Here is a 21,850-nt window from a genome sequence, read left to right as displayed (position 1 = left end):
AAAAAAAACAAAAAAAAAACCATGAGAACATTTATGCTCTGAGCAGAGAATTACAAAAAACAGAGAAAATTCTACACATTTTCTTAAGCCAGCAAAATGCTATAATGGGAGGGGAAGTGGGAAAACATAACCTGAATTAAATAACATGTTAAATCTCTTTCCAGAAAAAAAAAAAAAAATCAATACTTTTTTTTTTCCCCAACAATACTTAAAATGAACAAGAAAGTTGATTTGTGATTTTCCAACTGTATGAATTTTTTTGTTGTTTTTCTGCTGTGGCAACTGGGGTCAAGTGACTTGCCCAGGGTCACATAGCTAGGACATGTTAAGTGTCCAAGGGCAAATTTGAAACTCAAGTCCTCCTGATTTCAGGGCTGGTGATCTATCCACTGCTCCACCTAGCTGCTCTTCTATGAATTATTTTCAAAGGCAACATTAAAATCTTGAATAGCCCTATCCCAATTAAAAATTGTTCTTCTCTGTATTTTTGCCATTATCATGATAGGACTGAGATGTGACATCTTACAAAATGCAATGGAACATGGCAAGTGGGAATTAATTCAATCAGGTATCTTTAAATCGGAATGCCAATCTTTTCAACAATGAGATAATTGAGACCAGTTCCAATGATCTTATGATGGCAAGAGTTATCTGCACCCAGAGAGGAGACTATGGAAACTGAGTGTGGTTCACAACATAGCATTTTCACATCTTTTCTTGTGTTTGCTTGCATTTTGTTTTCTTTCTTATTTTTTTCTTTTTGATCTGATTTTTTTTGTGTGTGTGCAGCACAATAATTGTGAAAATATTGCATTTAACATTTTTTAAAAACTAACATTTTATTGGATTACTTGCTTTCTAGGGAAAAGGGTAAGAGGAAGGGAGGGAAAAATTTGGAACAAGATTCTTGTAAGGGTCAATGTTGAAAAATTATCCATGCATATATTTTGAAAATAAAAAGCTTTAATTAAAAAAAAAAATCAGAATGTCAAGTCTGGCCATTATTTGACAGATGAACAAAAATACAACCAAAAAATCTAGAAAAAAATTTATTAAAATTTCTCCACATTACATCAAGAAGTGACTATTTTATTTCAAGTAGTGAAATAAACAAAAGATGACATTTTCCCTTTGACAGTAAATGATGACTATATCAATGTCTAAAAATCATCTTTCTTTGGGAGGATTGGGTTTTCTGCGTCGCTGATGATACCTTAAAAAGAAAAAATATCCTGGTAAAGATATGTTACATTGGATTGGCTATCCAATAAAATTTAGATTTGTTTGCTATGGCATAGTCTCTTTTATACACTCTCATATCTATGTATGTACATACATGTGTATGCTTCTACACACATGTGCACGCGCACACACACACAGAGAAGCAAAATTTAATGAGATTCATACGTTATCATATCCAGATAATAATTCTACCACAATACCCAAGTCTTGTGTATAACTTATTATCTTAAAACCCAAGGGCTGGAGGGCCTTCCTCACTTGATCCTGCCATCTCAAGGAAGCCCAGTCCTTATCATGTCACTAGTCCATTTGTTTGCATCTTATGTTTCCCTATTGATGTTTTTCCTTCCAAACTCCTTACTGATTATATATTGTCCCCATGTTAGGGTAGCCCCACTGTCCTCTGGGTAATATTTATTTTCAATTCTTTGGAGTTACTGTGTTCCAATTCTTGGTTAAAAAAAAAAAAATTAAGAGACAAGATTCTGTTTCCAGCAGGAACTTGGGGTTATCAAGGAAGCTCTGTTAAGTTCCTCACAGGGATCCAGCCTATTCTCCTCCTCCTTCTCCTCTTTAATCTTGGCCCAATTTGTCACCTATTTGTTCAATCTGTCATAAATATATATACATACATATATACATATATATATATATATATATATATATATATATATATATATATATATATATATATATATAAAACGAAGGAGAAATTACATAGGTTACCCATTCAACTGCATTTAAACTGGGACAACAGATATCCACAACCATGTGTTCTTTCCTGTCAAATCTCTGCAGTGGTTACAGTCTTCAGGAGGCTCAACAACAGTCCCGAGCCTATGGAGGCCGGCCCCATAGAGGAGCCAGGAAATAAGTTCTTCAGCTTGGACTCCATGCTAAATCGTCTCTACTTCAAAGACAAACACTCAGAGAAAGCAGACAGCTCTGTTTTATGTGTCATGTGAGGTTTATGACCAGAGCAATCCATGACAAGCATTATTTCTGTAGTGATATCCTTCCAGTCTGAAACTTGAATAGCTCTGAATGAATAAGACACGCCTTGTTGGAAGAAAGCCTTGCCTACCAAACCCATGAACACTGAGCATACTGGACTTATTTTCTGGACATCTTCTAGGCAAAAAGCCCATCTGTGATTTTCCTGCTATCATGTCTTCTGTAGAACTTCCACTTCAACAAACCTGCTGACCTTCTTGATGACCTTCCCTTATCAAAGCTGCCCTTGATGAAATGTGTAGATGACCTTCATCAAGATCTTAAATAGGGGGATATCGGGGATACAGACCCACAGTTGCTGATATTGTGGGGACAACTTTTTTCAAAATAAAACTCTTGAGATTTTCCTCAACAGCGCTGGTATTTGCCTCACTTTCTTTACTTTGTAAGTCAACCCTCCAATGATTCTGTCATCTCTTCTCCAGAAAATCCTAGTCTAATTCAGCTATTTTCCCCATCTTTCTTCTCTGCCTTCTCTAAAAGAACATCGAGGCTGTAATGTGAGGTCCCAAATGTGGTGTTTCTATAGTTCTAATAGGTGAAAACATTTGTGATAAAAGTCTTTATGAATCTTTTCCATTTTTCTTGTTTATTGTCCTTCTATTTTCCATCTTAAATGCCCTCAGGATGACTTCACTTAGTTGGATTTCTTGCTGTTTTTTTTTTTAACTCACGTTACCCTTCATTGCTTTTCTCAGTCAATACATCAGCCACCTTGTTAAGATCTTGTGCTTAAGACCACTGCTTTTGTCTGCTCATTGAGTAAGTCAAATGACTACTATCTGAATTTCTCTTAAGGAACTCTGGTATACTTATGATGGCTAATTGGTTTACACTGGTAAAATGTTTCGCTTTTTTTGATCATTACTTAGTATCAATTTTATTAACTTGGGTCTGAGTTGTTTCAGGTATATGGCACCCCTTTTTCTCATTATTCTTCTAGCATGTTACTGATTCTGACCTTGGCTCTGACAAGCCAATGGTCTGAATATAAAGACAGTCAAGTTAACAAGGAATTATTAAGCACAGAGGTATTCAAGAGGCAGTCCAAGATAGCCGTGAGTATATCCTGGAGAGGAATGAATACATGACTGGCCTGGACCTGTGTTCCTTAAAATGAAGGCTCTGGAGCCAGCCAGAGGAAGAAATTGCAGGAGAGGTGGCACCTCCAACATGTGAAGTCCAGGAGTTGGGAGCTTTTGGTGTGAAAAAAAGACCTGGAGGGAAGACTTCAGGAAGAACGGGATCAGCCTTGGAAGAGAAAGCTTCTGGGAAACTAAGATGAGGGGATGGCATATTCTGGGCATGGAGGATGGCTTGAGCAACAAAAGCTGAACTGTCAAAAAGAGGAATAGTCAGAGTAAGTTCATCATACTAGAACAGAAGGTAACAGAGGGACTTCCTTAGAGGCAGGAAAACAGGGCCCTGTGGAGCATGTGGGGCTGAGTCACATACAGCCCCATCGTGTCCAGCATCACTAGTACTCCGTGCAAATGTACAGTAGTAGTCAAGCAACACCAGAAAGTCCAAACAAAACCGTAAAACTGTGAAAAGTCCAACTGATTGTGACTCGTAAGTATGTGAACACATCAACAGTGAACAAGAGCAGGACTTTGCCTTCTGGACTTAAGCTATCAGTACCCCAGGCTCCAGGCCAGAGTTGGAATCAATCCCCTAAGGCTTGTAATACTCTTGGCTAGAGACTGAAGAATCTAATCAAGAGGGGCTTTATGAGGAAAATGGAGAGGGAAGAGGGAAAAGATAAGGGCCCCATGCAAGTGTGAAACAGAGCACTGAACTGTAGAGGATAACAAACGGGACCAGGGTGAAAGTGAGGAAGAGCCCAGAAAATAACAAGGCACAGTGGGGAACACTGTTTTGGCCTCCTCTGTTTACAAATATTCAGAGCGTGGGAGGCAGCTACAACAGGCTGAGCCAGAGAGGCCCAGCTTAGGCAAAGGACTTGGTTATGTCAGTATTACAGAAAGGGATAGACTAGAGACAGGGTTTGAAGAAAGGATGAGAGGAGCTCATAATGGACTCCATCTGGGAATAAGGAAGACCTGATTTTGTGAAAATAAGGAGTTTTATGAAAACAAAGCATTTCCAACTTCCTTGCTTCTGGAAAAGGCCAGTCAGTGGCCTAAGCTGTGTAGAAAGAGATTGAGGGGCAGCTAAGTGGCGCAGTGGATACAGCACCAGTCCTGAGGTCAGGAGGACCTGAGTTCAAATCCAGCCTCATACACTTAACACTTCCTAGCTGTGTGACCCTGGGCAAGTCACTTAACCCCAATTGCTCCAAAGAAAGAGACTGAAAAGGAGAAATTTTTGGAAGGAAAGAGGCAAGTTATGTTTGCCATGCTGAAGCTGATATTCGATTTAGGAAATATTTCTCAAAAGTCTAATTTAGGCACTTTACTAAACAGTGGGGATGAAACACCAGAAAGCCAAAACAAAAAACTTTCAATTTAAAAGTTCTATGTCAAACTGATTATAACTCATAAATATAGAAACATATAAATAGTGAACAAAATCAACACAACGAGAAGCAAGGAAGCTGCTCCAAGGATCAATGCTGTAGCCTTATTGAGTATCCTTTCCATGCTATGGCTTAATAAACTTTCTTTTTGTTAACTGTGAAACTAATCTATAACAGTGGCATCAACTCAAACAGGAAAGGATCCCAGAAAGCTGTAGATTGACTTAGAAAACCACAAATTAACATTATCTGGGTTGTACTGTATTTTTATTGATTTCTTTAAAAGATTTTTCAATTACATTTTAATCTAGGTTCAAACAACACTAGAATTTTGTGGCTTCTTGCAGCCTGGTCTCAAATTTGACACCTCTGATCTACAATTATCTCATTTCATTCCAAATCCAACCCTGAAGCACCAGAAAGACCAGTCTGAATCAGGTCCTTCTTACGTCAAGAAACAGTGAGGCAGTGCACATGTGCTTAGGCAGAGCTGTGGCTGAAGACATGAGGGCAAGAGATAGAATATCAAGGGCTGGGAATATTGGCCAGAGCACAACAGGAGGGTGATCTCAAACAGACTGAGAGGTGGGTAGGAGCCTTAAAACAAAGAGTTAAGGAGCTTATTGTATTTCCTGCAGAAAAGTGATATTTGGAATTTGACTGGGGAAGGAAAAAAAAAAAAAAAAAAAAAAAAAGGAAAAAAGTGGAGAGACAACAAAAGCATGTGATCAATCAAGAGATTCTCCCAGCAAGGAATATGAGTTTCACTAGGGCATGATATACAAGAGAAAACTAGACTTGAATCTGAGTCCTGAAGAAGCTCTAGTATCAGGAAGCATTATGGAAACTTTTAAAGGAAACTCCCCCTAAATGTAAAAGAAGAAAGTTAGTTATGGCCAGTACTGTAAAGCAAATAATCAAACTTGGAATATTAGCAAACATAAGAGCAATTGAGGAACTGCAGTTCTATGTTTCCTAATATGTAAAGTCTTATTTTCTGTGTTCATCCAATTTCTTCAATATCTTGCTATATTCTTCTTCTTCTTCTTTTTTGCTTGGCAACTGGGGTTAAGTAACTTGCCCAGGGTCACACGGCTAGGAAGTGTTACGTGTCTGATGCCACATTTCAACTCAGGTCTTCCTGACTTCAGGGATGGTGCTCTATCCACTGCATCACCTAGCTGCCCCTTCTTGCTGTATTCTTAAAAATTCTTAAAAGTTATTGGCTGGATGCTGATGAATTCATGTCAGGGATGTCCATTCATCCCTGAGTCTTCCCCAATTTGTCTACAGGATGCCAAAAACTAAACATACTCTCACCACAACTGTATAAATTATGTACTAGGGAAGTGAATAAAAATCAAAGTACTAAACAAAAATCTTGCTGAATTTTTTTTTAAATAATAATAATCTTCAAGGATTCTTGCCAATTTCCATTACAAGCTTTGGCAAAATTTCATTTTTAAATTAAGAAAAATGCTATTCTGACATTTAGCTTCTGTTATCACATCCAGGTCAGTATGGAAAAGTAATGTGCTGATGAGATAATTCAGATCAGTTCCAATGGTCTTGTGTTGAAAAGAGCCATCTACACTTAGAGGACTGTGGGAACTGAGTGTGGATCACAACATAGCATTTTTACTCTTTTTGTTGCTGTTTGCTTTCATTTTACTTTCTTTTTCATTTTTTTCTGGTTTGATTTGTTTTTCTTATACAGCAAGATAATTGTATAAATATGTATACATATATTGGATTTACATATATTTCTACCATGTTTAACATATGTTGAACTATTTGCCATCTGGGGGATGGGGAAAATTGGAACACCGAGGTTCTGCAAGGGCTATTGTTGAAGAATTATCCATGCACATATTTTGAAAAATAAAAAGCTTTAATTTAAGAAAAAAAGAAAGAAAAAATGCTAGATACTAAGATTCTCCCTAGTTTCCAAGATCTTGTCCCAAGTTCCCAAGACAAGTTCTTCACTCATAAACCATTGATATCAGAGTGAATGCAATTTTTCCTCCATAACATCTCATTCTCACTCATCCATGGGCCAGATCTTACCTTTTCTACATCCATGACATCTCTCCTGGCCACTACCCTAGCTAAGAACCTCACTAGCTCACACCTGGCCTCCTGCCTAATCTCCCTACCTCAAAACTCAACCTCTCTTAATTTATTTCCCCAAACAGCTATCAAAGTGGTGTTCCTAAAGCCCAGATCTGACTATATCATTCCACTGTTCAGCAGGTTCCCAAGACTGCCTGTTTCGCCTTATAATCATATCCAAACTCCCCTCTTTGGCATTTAAAATTCTTCACAACCTGGCTCCAACCTATCTTTCTAGTCTCCCAAATTACTGCTCCTTCGACTTTACATGTTTCCCTGATCTGCCTGCTGCTCTTCACACAAGGCTGCCCCCAACCATGTATTCCATCTTAACTTCATTTCTAAGAATCCCTGGTTACCTTCAAAGATCAGCTCAAACATTATCTTTTACATGAAGTGCTTCCCATTCCTCCTAGTCAACAGCATCTTTACCGCCAAATATCAGGCTAAACCTGAGATCAGCCTACTTCATTTGTGGATATTTATAACATAAGGCAGAGCACCTAGCACACAGAAGGCATTTAATAAAAGCATGCTGGAAGAAAAAGCATACTGATTATTATTACGTTTCCCTAGAACTATTTCCTTCAAGTGAGATAATACCACATTAGGAAAATAATTTTTTTTAAGTTGTAAAATACTAGTGCACTAGCTACTGAGCTCCCTTCTTAAGTTCATCTTAGAATACTAAAGGAGGATCACCTTTTTGTTTTGTTTTGTTTTTTAAAGAAAATACTTACTGTCCTCGAGGGTACCAGCGATGCTTGGTAGTGAAGAATAGTTTATTGAGCTCCTCCATCATAGGTCCTTGCTGAGTAGTATTACCATCTGCTTTTAATCTGGCTTTCAGCATTTGATCATATGTTTCTTCTTGGTTATCCACAGGATCTGGTCTAATTATAGGCTGCAAAATATGAGAAATTCCAGCCATTATTTAATAGCCTCTATAGTTAACTAGTTAATTCACTACATTATAATGTTTAAGTGGTAAAGGTCTTTTTCTGATAAAGCAGTTAACACATAATTTTAAGATATGCTTAATTTTTCAAAGAATCAGGGAAAATTTTTCTTTTTTGTACAACCATTTATTTGTGAAATTTTTTTCAAATGAAAAAATCCTTATTAACTTAATTTATATTAAAAATAAACATTGGTTATTTAGTCAAATGCAAAAATTCTCACTGAGAGGGGAAACTCAATAAGCAATTTTTTCAGTCTCTTAAATATTTGGTAATATTCAAAAAGGCAGCCAGGTGGCGCAGTGCATAGCACCAGGCCTGGATTCAGAAAGATTTGAGTTCAAAATTCAATCTCAAGACTTATTAGCCGATAATTCACTGGACAAGTCATTTAACTCTGCCTCAGTTTCTTTATCTGTAAAATGAACTTGAGAAGAAAATGGCAAACCACTTGAATAACCTTGTCATAAAAACTCCAAATGGGATCATGAAAAGTCAGACACTACTGAAAAATAACTGAACAATAACAACAACAGTATCTATCAGATCAATCCTTTGTAGGAGACACCATAATTTTTTTTAATAAGGCATTAGACTTAAAAGATATAATTTAAAGTTTATAAGGAGACTTAATAAAGATTCTCCCCAAAGATCCTTCCCTTTCACTAGGAAAAATGATCATGTCTAAGTAAATCATAGAATGATAATGTAGATGAAAAAAATCATCACAAAATGAAGTTATGGAAAACTAATGTTTTAAGAAAAAACAGATATACTCTGATGCAATAAAAAATGACCACGAAAATGTGGTAAGTTTTTCTCCAATCTACAATTCCCTGAATTACAACAGAATTCTGAAGTTTAATTTGTTTGCCCACAAAGGATTTAAATGATAAGCTAACAACATAGAGTTATACTGTACTCATTGCTCTGGGGTCTACAGGACACAAGATTACCATCTAATTAAAGAAGCAAAAGAAATATACATTTTCAATTCTTCATTTCACTTCATCAATGTGAGGATAACAAATAGCAATTCCCATTAATTTAGAAAAAAGATGGGGTAGCTCGATGGCACAGTGGATAGTCCTGAAGTCAAGAGGACCTGAGTTCAAATTAGACCTCAGACACTTAGCACTTCCCTGGGAAAGTCACTTAATCCTAATTGCCTCAGCAAAAATAAGAAAAAAGAAAAAAGTCTTAGGAGGTATGGTTGCAGAATAATTTGTTGTCCTGAAGCCAATCTGTTATTATCTTCTTGGGATCCCAAGAAGACATGGGACAGAGAGAAGAACAAGGCAAGACCATCAGTAAGCAAATCTAGGATGAAGTGGTAGAGAGTACTAGATAGAGAAATACAAATTCCGGAAAGGCCAAGGGGTGGGCTGGAGCTGGTCGGGAAGGCATCTTCACAAGAGCTATCCTGGAATCCAAAGGACAAGGTCTGGACCATCAGAAAGAACAGGTATCCCCGTGAGTGAGAGAACACAATCAGGAGAAGGTAGAACAAAGGTGGGAGACCCAAGTATCAGCAAGAGTCTGGTGGAAAGAGAAAGGAGGGAGGTGACATTGGACCTGACAGCTTCAGAAAGAGTGCCTTTATATGTCTTGAAATTGTGAACACACTGGGCCGTGAGAACAGGCCGTAGGGCTCTTTAACAGAGCGTGCAAGCAAGCATCCACCTCCTTGCTAAGATGGAGCTTAGAGGCACTGGGCCAGACCCTGCAGGGCTCGCTTCCACAGCTGGGGAGGCTAAAAGAGGGAAACACATGCAAGGAAAACTTGACTAAGAGCCTCAAAGAGCCAATTCACCTTAAAAAAATGACCATTTTTTCTCCCTATTCAGTAAGAGGATTGGCCCAACATATAATAAATCTCCCTAATTGTAAGAAGATGGAAAATATTTTTATTTTTAAATAAAGATAAAAACTCTGTGATTAATGATTTGTTTAAAGTCACACAATAAGCTTCTGGCATACTCAGAAACCAAACCATTATCTGATTCTTAAGCACTGTTTGATCTACTTGGCTGAACTTCAAAGAGAGAACATGGGGAAAATTCTAGTAAAATAGGAAAAAGAGGCAAGGAGGAGAAGGAAAAAAAATAAGCATTTATATGTGTTCCAGGCACTGGACTAAATTTTTTTTTTTTTTTACAAATGCTTTTTTTTACATTTTATTTTTAACACACACACACACACACACACACACACACACACACACACATATATATATATATATATATATATATATGTATATGTATATGTATATATATATATATATATGTATATGTATATATATATTTTTTTATTTTTACAAATATCATTGCATTTAATCCTCAGAAACCTGGGAGGTAGATACTATTAGTATCCCTGTTTTGTACCTGAATACACCAAGTCAAAAAGAGGTTACATAATTTACCCAGAGTTGCACAGCTAGTATGTCTCAGAGGCTTGAGTCTTCCTGACTTCAGGTCCAGTGCACCAGCCACTGTACTACCCAGCTGCTCCTAAAACATAGTAAGGCTGAATGCTGGCCTTTAAAAAATTTTTATTCCTGAGTATGGAGATATATTTAGAAGAACTACCCTTGTTTAAACTATAGCAAATTGCTTAATGTCTTGGAAAGAGAGAAAGGGGCAGGAGAGGAAGAAAAATTTGGAATCCAAGGTTTTGCAAAATTGAATGTTGAAAACATATCTTTTCTCATATTTGGAAAAATAAACTTTAAAAAAAAAAGGTATTGAGATTTAATTAGCTCAGAGGGATTAAGGTCATTGACATAATTTTCTGGCCACCTGAGTACAAAATATTTGGGACATAAAGGACTGGAGTCCCTCCTTCCAGTTTGTGACACAGACTAACAGTATGAGCAACAATGAAAATTGTAAGCAACTGAATCAAAATTATATCCCTAAATAAATACCCCTTCTCTGCTCTGAATGTACTTCTCCTGTTAAGGCTAAATAAATCTCTTTTTATTAACTGGTAAAATAATAATATAATAAGTAAAAGAATTTTTAAAAATTGTCATTCTGAAACTTATTTCTTTAAAAAAACTTTTAGGGGCAGCTAGGTGATATAGCGAATAGAGCACCAGTCCCGAAGTCATGAGGACCTGAGTTCAAATCTGATTTCAGATACTTAACACTTCCTAGCCATGTGACCCTGGGCAAGTCACTTAACCCCATTTGCCTTAGCAAAAAAAAAAAAAAAAAAAAAAAAAAAAAAAAAAAAAAAAAAAAATCTATGGTACATAAATTATGCTAATTTATGCTAATATGCAAAAACCATGCTAATAAGAAAAATAGTAAATCCATTCTTTTTCAGCTCTTTACTAAATGTCCCTAGTCTAATACTTTCATTTTCCTAAAATATCAGAACTGGAAAAAAAAAAAAAAAAAATGTGGCCAAAGATACTCCATCTATTTTAAAGAAACACCCTGGGAATAGAATCCCAGATGGTTTATTTCAGAACTTCTTAAACTTTTTCTACTTGCGGCCCCTTTTACTCAAGAAATTTTTATGTGACCCTGGAGGCATAGTATATAAATCAAGCATTTACTTATAATAAATCTTAATTTTACGATTTCCACATTCAGTTATGTAACTGGGCCACAACCCACAATTTAAGAAGCTTTGGCTTATTTGAATGAAAACACATGAATTAATCAAAAAATTTTTAACTACAGATTTAGTCGTGGTTAAGTGAACATTATAGCTTTATCCAAAGACTGATGGATGAAAAGAATTTTTACTATCATAAACTGCATTTATCTTTCCTACTTTTCACCAGGGTTCAAGTCTGAAGGCAGGGGAAGGGAAAGAGAAAAGGAAGAAAGATTTAGGATATATATTTTGGAACACCAAGATTCAAAAGGATCTGGTTTGGTCTACAAAAAAACAAGATAAACATGAGAGGGAAATAAACCTAAAGTTAGCTACTTATACCCAATATTATTTATTGATAGTCCTAAGCCCACAAAAGATCACTTCTTCTAAAGCTAATCAGTAGAATTAAAACCACCTAAGACCACTGGAGGGACAAACGACTCTCCATTCTGCTTACATCTCCCACCCTTTCTGACAAAGCCTCCTTCTGCAGCTACAGGCCTCTAGCTCCCCTACCTAGTGCTCATGGGGCACAGTGGCAGCCTCGGCCAGCAGCCCCCCTCCCCCCCACCTCTGCAGACTCCCCCCACCTCACCCCACTGCCTTCAGTTTAGAATGCCCCCCCCCTTTGCTTGCTGCACCAGCACTGCTCAGATGCTTCACAGGGCATGGAGGTAATCTGGGTTCTTAAAGCCCCCCCCAGGTGACAAATTCCAGCAGGCGCCACCAAGCAGGCAAGGCTCCACAAGGAAGAACCTAAGTTCAGAGACGTTTGTTATCAAGTGAATTCTGATTCCAGGAACTCAGAAAAGACTGTCTACAAAGGCAAGGAAAACATGTGTCTGTGGAGTGCCCACATGAACAAAATCTTTGAAGTGCTGAAGCACTCCCCTCCTCAAAAATATTCAGTAACTTAGTGCTCAAACTCAGACTCTTTAAGCTGGTATTACATTTGGTTCCAACCTCATTTTCCTGTCAACCTTTGTCAGTCTACCTTCCACACTATACTCTCACCAGACTCTACCACTGGCTGTCTCTCAAGCTCATGGGAATTTGCCCCATCTCTATCTGTTCAGATGCCACCTGCTCTGGACTTCTAAGTTCCCCCGCTGGAAGTTGGCCTCTCATCAGATCAATCTTTGAGGGCATCTCTGCTTTTTTCTTACAATGTTCTACTTCATATCATGCTAATGTACAAACATGTCATGGCCCCCGGTGGGCTGGCCTCCCTGAGGTTTTCATATTTTAATTTCAGGGGTAAGCACAATGCTTTGCATATAGGAGGCACTTTAAAAGGATCTAATTTCTGATTAATATTGTGTGTGGTGTCAGCATCAGCTCCTGTTAAACTGAAATTTTAATTTGAGTTATTTGACTTACCTATCCTTAATAAAGCTCACTCCAGAATAGGCCCAAACACATGACTTCAATGTGGCAACCAGAATGAAACAAAATACTGCAGATGTAGCATGACTAAGAGTGTCCACAGTGGAACTATCAACGGCCCTGTTCTCAAGAGTGCGCTTTCACAAATGCTGTCTGAAATCTCAAGGGCTACTGGTAACACCACACTGGGGGCTCACCTCAACAGGGCAGGCTGCTAGAAGTAATGAACTAAAGATCGCCTGAAGGTGGATAACCCAGCCTTCTCCCCTCACCCATGCTGCCCCCCAACCCCATGCTGGAGAGTCTTCTATTACAATAAGCAATGATGTTATGATGATTCCACGAGAAAGAAACGTAGGCTTACTTTGGTATGCTCATAAGGAACGTCCACAGAAGGATGGTGACAGACGATCGTTCGGCCGTCTGCTGACAATGCGAGCTCCACCTTGCTGTAGAAGAAAAGCATTTGAATACACACAGGACATGACAGATCTGTTCTGTAAACTTACGTTATTTATCCAGAATTACTTGATGAGGAAGAAAAATGCTAAGTGAGGACTTAGCCTACATGGCCCATGTGAAAGAAGGCACCACACAGGGCTCTGCTGCTAAATAAACATGGCAGCTCAGCTGGGCAACTCTCCAAGACACATGATGGTCTACACTGATCTGAAGCCTGTTGCATTTTCATCCTGTTTATATTTCTAGGAATACCACCTTGTGGGAAAATAACGGTGTGTACTAGCCATAGCACAAACTTCATTTGTCCCAAATCTACTGCCAACAATTTCCAAGAGGTTGCCCTTAATTCTAGCCCTCTGTAATTTGGCAAGAAACACATTGCTCATCTTAACCACCCCCTTCATGATGCTACAGATATTGGCCTCCTTTCATGGGGAGAGGACAGCCACTTCTCATTTTTTTTTAAGCATATTTCCCAAACAAAGCCACTCCATCCCCTGGAATCTTCTCTGGACTTGCGCTACCATCATGCTCTCTGTCTTGGGGGTCTAGTGATCAGAAATGCACACAATATTCCAGGAACATAAATCACTCAATTCCTCAACATATGAAAAACAATTGACATATCTTTCTCCTACCCTATAGTTCTTCCAAGAGTAACTTCCAGATCTCTGAATTTACCAGTGTATTCTAAAAGAGGACACTTTGGGGGCAGCTAGGTGATGCAGTGGATACAGCACCAGCCCTGAAGTCAGGAGGACCCGAGTTCAAATCTGTCCTCAGACATTTAACATATTTAACACTTCCTAGCTGTGTGACCCTGGGCAAGTCACTTAACCCCAATTGCCTCAGGAAAAAAAAAAAAAAAAAAAGACAACTTTTATAGCTACCAAAGTAATGTCTTCTTTAGAGACTCACCACATTTTGGCTCCAAGTCCTTTGAATCCAAACACAGGAGAAACCAATGTGGCTAAGAACTAACAATTAAGAAGAAGTAAATGCTAAAAAATTACATTAAGCCAACTAAAGACTACAAAAATGAACTATGACATCAGAATATTTTACCTCTATTTCAAGATGGAATACTCCAAAATGTTGTTAATAGAATCATTAATTTTGGCAAAAAAATGTCTAGTGAATTAAATTAAAGCAGCTTTTGACTTGAGAGTTTTGATTGAAATACTGGAAAGAGAACAAAATTTGGAGTTGGAAAACATGGATTTATAATCACAGTGCTCTGACAGACCAGTGCAAGACTGGAAAAATTAATTACTCTTTTCCTACTTATTTTCCCATTTGTGAAATTATTTTTTTTCCCTTCATGTAGACCCAATCAAGAATGCTTCTTTTTAAAGCATTCTCTTGTATTTCTCATTTACCAACATAATTTGGATTCTAGTTTTACAGAACAATTCACCTTTGGTATAAAATGGAAACTTGAAATATAGGTATTGGTACTTAAGGATCCCTGCTCCACCTCAAGTGAGCAAAAAGTTTCATAGAAAAACTGAAAATGGTCAAAAATAAATGAGTTTTTGAATATTAGCTTCAATTCAATTTTATGGAGTGTAGTTAGCAATCCTCCTAATAACTGTCACAAAAGTAATCTATTTTTATTGAATGTATTAAAGTAAAATGCTTAATTCAGAAAGTATGTAGTTTATTTTCTAAACATTATGTAATTATTAACTGTTCAAAATCAAATAATAGTTTGAGTAGTTATTTTTACCTAATAGGCATAAACTAAAATTGGGAAATAATTTTTCCCCGCTATAACACTTGCAAAGAATAAAAAATAAAGAGGATTTCTGGCAGCATATTAATGTCTTGCAATAAATGAGCATTCAGTAAAACACAATGGTACTAATTTTTCATTAGCAAACGCTTGTAAACATATGCTTGTCTAAAAACCACCATGATAATTATCAAAAAGAAAAATGAGGAACAAATCTGAGAAAGCAGAAGACACCAAAAAAAGTAACTAAATTAAGTTATTCAAAGATTATATCTAAGACACAAATAGAAATTAAAGTATTGTTCCTGTTTCATTTGGATTATAATACATACCAATTGTAGTCATCTGGAAGAGGCGTGTACGTAGATTTATGACAAATACAACCTACAGCTCCTTCTGGAAAGACCCCAAACAATGAAGATCAAGTTAATGAGCAGCAGAATATGTTCCTGCAACAATTATATGCAAACTTCATACTTGAATAGACATGTGGTACCAAGGACAGCAGTGCCCCCTCCTTCCACTAATCCAGACTCCTATCCTAAGCACATTTCATTTTCCTCTCACTCACATCCTCTCATCAGTCCTCCAAAGGGAGGAAGCTCAACACAGCAGAGACCTTCTATGGATACCCGAGGGACCCCCACAAAGTCTATCTCAAGGACAACACAGAAACACGCTATTCCTTACTCTGACTGCACACACCTTTTTTTTCTTGAGGCAATCAGTATTAAAAGACTTGCCAAGGTTCACAAACCTAGTAAGTGTCTGAGGCCAAATCTGTACTCAGGTCCTCCTTTCTCCAGGTGTCCTATCACTATTGTCACCCATCTGCCCTGAGTGCACAGACTTTTAAAAAGATTCTTTTTTTTCCTCCATGCAGACCCAATCAAAAATGCTTCTTTTCATGGCATATTCCTATATTACACACTTACCAACACAATTTGCACCCTAATTCTGTAACTTGAATCTCTCTAAAATTATTTTTTACTTAAATTGCTTCTTATGTTTTCTTAGAAAACTTCACCTTTGATATAAGATTAAAACCAGAAAATAGGGCATCTTTTTTCAAATAGTCAGTTTTAAATATTTGTTCAAATTAATTGTCAACTAGTTAGAACAATGATAGTACTAGACAGGGTGAAGAACTAATTCCTGTAAGACTTTATTTAACAATCAGAATATGCTAATCTATCCTATTTTCTAAATCATGTTACCCATACATGCATACAGAATGCTCTTGCATCACTCACAACTGCTTTTATTTGTGTAATCTTCCCATCTAGATTGTAAATCTCTTGAAAGCAAAGATATTTTTAGGGAGTATAACCCTCTTTATCCCACAGTATTTGTTAAGTGTCTGCTCCGCAAAGGGCCTTTGCACCCTAAAGCAGTATTTGTTATTGATGTCAATCAAAAACTGTTATTAATATCTGTTATTCATGGATTAATCTGCTCTTCTCTTACAAATAAGGAAACAGACAAAAGTGTTTTTGCATCCAGATCCTTCACAATAGAGGACTATTATACTCCCTGAAAATGTAGTCATCTGGAAGAGGCGTGTATGTAGATTTATGACAAATACAACCTAGAGCTCCTTCTGGAAAGACCCCAAACAATGAAGATCAAGTTAATGAGCAGCCATATATGTTCCTGCAACAAGTATATGCAAACTTCATGCTTAAATAGACATGTGGTACCAAGGACAGCAGTGCCCCCTCCCCCACTAATCCAGACTCCTATCCTAAGTACATTTCATTTTCCTCTCACTCACGTCATATCTCAAAGTATGGCAGAGCTAAGATGTCCTGCCCAGTGTCTTCTGGAGAGGACTGGCTGGAGGCAGGAGTGAAGAGGACATGGGACCAGGAAGAGAATCGAGGAAAGATCTTAACTCTGCCTTTGCTAACAAAGGTTTGGTATTAAAGTCATTATGTAGCCTCTAAGACCCACTGCCATCTCATTTAAAAAGTAAAGCACATTAAGTCAAAAAAAAAAAAAAAAAAAAAAAGGCTCACTCTGTAATGTCATTTGCCACCCTGAGGCAGCTCTGTGTGCCAGCCCAGCTCTGGAAAAGGCCCGCCACGCTGCTGCCAGCGCCATCCTGGAGAGTGTAGACAATATCTGGAAAGAAGTCACTGTCTTTTAACCTTTCTCAAGATAGCATCCACTTTATCACTGCTGGGAAGAAAAAAGAAAAAAGACTAAGCTCCATCCATTTAAAATGTTTTCAGTCTCGTTCCAAGCCCAGCCCAAAGTGACCTCCTTGTCTATTCCGACCCCCTCTTTCGTGCAGGTTCCCGCCTCCCTTCTCAGCTGCATCCCCCAGAATCTACTCCCATGTAGCTGTAGTACTTGGAGATCTATCTGCCGTCTCCATGATAAAGTGCCGGCTCTTCAAGAGCCCGGGAAGTTTCATTTCTCCTCCATCTCCAATACTTGGCACAGGGGAGCCCTTAAGGTTTGCTGAATGATTAATTAATTAAAAGAGGCAGTGAAGGGCTCTGACAGTTTCTGTGTGACTGTCCTATTGCACAAAGCATAACTATGGGGGAAGGGTGTTCAGGTATAAGACCTAGACTTAAGAGCCCTTCCCAGGATCAGGGCTCCGGCATCACATGGTTCGTGGTTTCTAACTTTTCCACACAACAGAGGTCTTAGTCCTGGCATTCAACGGCAAAACATTGTGGTAAAGAGCTAATGTCAATTAAGCCTAGGTTGGGCCGGCAACTTCGCAGGTATAGATGGTAAGTAGGAGAGTTACGTAGATGTAGATGATAGGCTGAAAGGTAGATAGACCGATAGATTAGATGGACGTAGATAGGAAAGTAGATATAGATGATAGATTTAACAGAAGGGGGGAGGGGACTTTATATCTCATTTGAACCTCACAATACTCCTTTGAGGTTTAACATTCTCAATGGAAGTGGTTCTCCCAAGGTCACAATAGTAAATATCTACTGGGAAGGGCACTGGCGTAGAAGAGGACAAATCCCACCTCGGTTATCGATTCACTCCCCCCCCCTCCTTTCCCCTCCGTAAAACAAAGGGTTGGGGAGGGCGGTCCCAGAGGGAGGTCACTTCCAGGGGCAAGTCTATGAGGTCTCATCTGTCAAACGAGGGGGATGGGCAGGATGGTCTATGAGGTCAAAGGTAGCATCCGCTACCTTTAAGTCAAGTTCCAGGGCGACAGATGCGGGGAAGCGTCCGTGGCTTTTTTTAATATATTCGTTTGTTCGCCGCCACCCCCTCAGTGTTAGCTCCCTGTCTTCCTCCAATCCCCGGCGTGCAGCAGAGTCAGGCGAGGGGTAGCGGCTAGCGGTCACAAGTCAGGAAGAGCCGGGTTCGAATCCTCCTCTGACACGCCCCGGCCGGCTGACCCTGACCTTGGCCACGTCTCCCACGTGAGTCTCAGTTTCCTAATGTGTAAAACCCGAGCCAGCTCTGAGACACTCACCAAACCGCTCCATGCCAGCAAAAAGGAAAGGAAAACAGTCCCTCCCTCCCAATAATGTGGGCAGACCATCCGAAGTAACGCTTATAAAGCGCCTGGCTACTATTACTAATGTTGTTGTACTGTTATTACTCTACCCTCCTCAACCCGGTTACCTCCAAGGACACAATCTCAGTCTGTCCCGGCGACTACTCCACGTTCCCCGTGCCGCCTCATGCGCCTGCGCAAAAAGTCACTTCCTGTCTCCGTGACGTCACCACGCTTTCCATGACCACGATGCGATGCATGTTGGGAAATGTAGTTCAGTTGGAGAAAACTCCCTTAAGGGCGTTTGAATCTCGGAAGTAATGGAATCCTCATTGAGTCAACAGCTTTGGGGGGCAGACGTTATTGGAATATTGGATAAGGGAACGGAATTTGTAGCCTAAAGATCGAATTCTAACTGAAATTTACAACCTCTGTGACCTTGGACAAGTCACACTATCTGGGCTATGTGATCCCTAAGATCTTTTTCTACTCTAAATCCTCAAGAGTGACTTCCCTAGCAGTGGTTGTGAGGGCTGGACTGGAAGCAAGGCTGGTGATGGGGGGAGGGGGGAGGGTACCGCCACTTTCAGAGAGAATTCCTCAAATGCGATCTGGAAATGTGTTTTATGTTAAGTACTGTCCCTGGAGATGTCAGAGCAAAACCTTAGAATCGCAAGATCGGTGAAATCTGGAAGATTCTGGAGTGGGGAAGATCCATGAAATCAGCCCCTTGAACCCCCACCCCTTCTTTTTCCACATGTGACAAAAAAATGGCTGCTGCATGCAAAAAAACCAAAAAAACAAAAAAACGTTTCAGAGACTTGCGCCAAGTCTCACAGAGTGTAACTATAGCTGCATGACACCTTGAATCCACGTCTTTTGCCTCCAAATCCAGAGTTCTTGCCACCGAGGATCCTACAGGGTCTATAGAACCAGATTTTTAAAAAGCACTTTTATGACTATTTTAATATTAATTTCATCTTGAAAAGCCTTAAGGCAGCTAGATGACTCAGTAGATAGAATGCTGGGTCTGGAATGAGGAAGACCTGAATATAATATAGCTTACTAGCTAGGTGATCTTAGGATCCTAGGAAAAGTGACCTCTGTTTGCCTTAAATCACTGGAGAAGGAAACGGCCAACGGATCCATCTTTGCCAAGCAAGCCCCATGAACGGGGGCATCGAGGCGGCACTGAGCTGGACTCTGGCCTCAGACACTGAACACTTCCTGACTGTGTGACCCTGAGCAAGTCACTTAACCCCTATTGCCCAACCAAAGGAAAAAAAAAAAAAAAAGAGGCAAGACCCCAAGGACAGTCCATGCAAGGGGGACACAAAGGTTGGACACGAATGAAGGACTTGAACAATCACAACAAATAAACCTAATTCTGAAAAGGGGTAGCCTCCCCCAGACTGCCGAGGGGTCTAAAATCACCATAATGATATAAACCCGTATCAGTAAGTCTACTGATCATATCTTGACAAGTAGATATAGTATCCAACAAAATAAAATCTGCAGTAACAGGGAGCTCATCCTGCCATTTTGGAGGACGTTTCCTTTGCCTTATATTAAGCTGAGCTATGATTTCCTATCAATTTATACTCCCTGATCCCCCCCAAGACCAAGCCAAGCAATCAAATCCTTTATCTAATGCCCCTTCAAACATTTCATCTTTCCCCTATGCAATATCTTATCCAAATGAACTTTCAACAGCACAGCTGTTTCCATTCCCCCGTCGCCCTCCTAGCCTGTGCTCTAGCTTGTCAGCATCCTTTCTCTAAGCCTCTGGCTCCCAGAGCTGTCCCCAGTAGCCCGACTGTGGTCTGAACAGAGCCAGCCCCAAAGCGCCCCTCCTCCCTCCCTCCCTTTGGGCACACGGCTTCTCCCATCAGCTTTTTGGGCCTCTCTCTCACACTGATGATTCATATTGAGCTGGCAACTTGGGAAAATCCTTTTCCCATAAACTGCTTTCTAACTCTGCTTCCCACATCCTGTACTTGTACAATTGATTTTTTTAAAAATTCAAATGCAGCTTATTTTTCCTACATGACACATTCTTATCTTTATTAGAAAGAGCCAATGAATTGGAATATTTGGAGTGTCAGTTTTGTCATCCAATATATTAGGATGTATACCCCCAAGTGTCATTTCATGATAAATATGCTTTGTATTTTTCCTCTATCTCATTGATAAGAATGCTGAAAAAAATTAAGGATGGAGCTCAATGACATTCCACTGGAGAACTCTTTTCCAGGGTGACATAATCCCATGAACCAATACTAGAAAAGAGAGTTGAAAGGGACCTTAGAAGTCACTCAATCTAACTCCTCATTTTTGTGGTTGTTGATCAGTCATTTCAGTCATGCCCAACTCTTCCTGACCCCTTTTGGGGTTTTCTTGGCAAAGACACTGGAGAGATTTGTCATTTCCTCCTCCAGCCCATTTTACAGATGAGAAAACTGAGGCCAACATGATTAAGTGATTTAACTGAGACCCAAGCACAAGGTTACTTACTACTTAACTTGCAGTCAGTTGACTATTCCATCACAGGTCTCTCCTGGCAGTGGTCCTCAAACTTTTTAAATAGGGGGCCAGTTCACTGTCCCTCAGACTGTGGGAGGGCCTGACTAGAGTAAAAACAAAAGCTCATACTCTGTCTCCGCCCCTCAGCCATAACCCAGCAGGTCCCATAAACGTCCTCAGTGGGCTGCATCTGGCCCACAGGCAGTAGTTTGAGAATCCCTGCAATGGGTTACTATTACTATTCTTTGAGTCCAGCTGGACAACCATTCCAAACAGATCTAATCTACATATTCCCCATTTTATTTACAAACATGGTGAAATAGTCAGATTTGTGGCTGAAGTCCACATCCATGGCCCTCTCCCCTCTTGGGGAGAAAAATCAACTCATCTAACTAAAAATAACAGGAAGTTGATCCTGAGATAGAGGCAGGGAATTTTCAAGATACAACAGACTCAATAAATGGCAGAGATGAAAGGTCTATTAAACTGAAACAGGGGACTCTGTTGGGAGGTTATAGGAAATAGAAATGCCTGGATAAAGACTTTCACTTTGCTTCTACAGGCAATGTGGAGACGCCACAGCTGTAACTAATATAAGATGACCAGAGTTTGGACTCAAGGTTGGAAATATTTGGGGAGTCAAGCCTAAAAAGGTTTCTTGGAAATGCTCATAAAAGGCTTTAAAAGGAGAATAAGAGAAGTAAAGGGAAAAATGAGAAAGGAAATTAGAGTTGTGCATAAGAGAGTCAACTCTTGGGAAAGCTTAGAAAAGGAAAGAAAAAAAATTGTCTCAAGAAAACAATACCTTAAACAGTAGAATTAACCAAATGAAAAAAGATATAAAA

At 39.2% G+C, this 21,850-nt stretch overlaps 1 protein-coding gene across 11 annotated transcripts; it reads right to left on the bottom strand.

Moving 5' to 3' along the window:
• Positions 1–1,033: 1,033 nt before the first annotated feature.
• On the bottom strand, positions 1,034–18,705 carry MRPL42 (mitochondrial ribosomal protein L42). 11 transcript variants are annotated; one of them, XM_074271173.1, is made up of 7 exons: positions 18,611–18,656; positions 17,020–17,179; positions 16,532–16,601; positions 14,185–14,243; positions 13,169–13,253; positions 7,588–7,751; positions 1,034–1,213 (listed from the first exon to the last, which is right to left on the bottom strand). In XM_074271173.1, exons 4-7 carry the CDS (start codon positions 14,187–14,189, stop codon positions 1,168–1,170), a joined length of 300 nt encoding a protein of 99 aa, XP_074127274.1. In that variant the 5' UTR covers positions 14,190–14,243; positions 16,532–16,601; positions 17,020–17,179; positions 18,611–18,656; the 3' UTR covers positions 1,034–1,167. The 11 variants fall into 11 exon arrangements, with proteins under 11 accessions (XP_074127274.1, XP_074127272.1, XP_074127273.1 ...); XM_074271171.1 differs by lacking the exon at positions 16,532–16,601 and adding an exon at positions 15,334–15,397; XM_074271172.1 differs by lacking the exon at positions 16,532–16,601 and adding an exon at positions 15,334–15,397 and having other exon boundaries at positions 17,020–17,182; positions 18,611–18,654.
• Between the last annotated feature and the right edge of the window lie 3,145 nt (positions 18,706–21,850).

Source organism: Sminthopsis crassicaudata, chromosome 5 (assembly GCF_048593235.1).
Source record: "Sminthopsis crassicaudata isolate SCR6 chromosome 5, ASM4859323v1, whole genome shotgun sequence".
Lineage (NCBI taxonomy): Eukaryota > Metazoa > Chordata > Mammalia > Dasyuromorphia > Dasyuridae > Sminthopsis > Sminthopsis crassicaudata.
This window is presented reverse-complemented; position numbering and strand designations above follow the sequence as displayed.

Coding starts and splice junctions, on each gene's coding strand:
- MRPL42 (XM_074271162.1), bottom strand. CDS start 17,104: ATGGCGCTGGCAGCAGCGTGGCGGGCCTTTTCCAGAGCTGGGCTGGCA. Junction 15,398..17,019: donor GTGGCAAATGACATTACAGA/GTGAGCCTTTTT, acceptor GGGTCTTTCCAG/AAGGAGCTGTAGGTTGTATT. Junction 13,254..15,333: donor CTTCCAGATGACTACAATTG/GTATGTATTATA, acceptor TTTCTTCTACAG/CAAGGTGGAGCTCGCATTGT.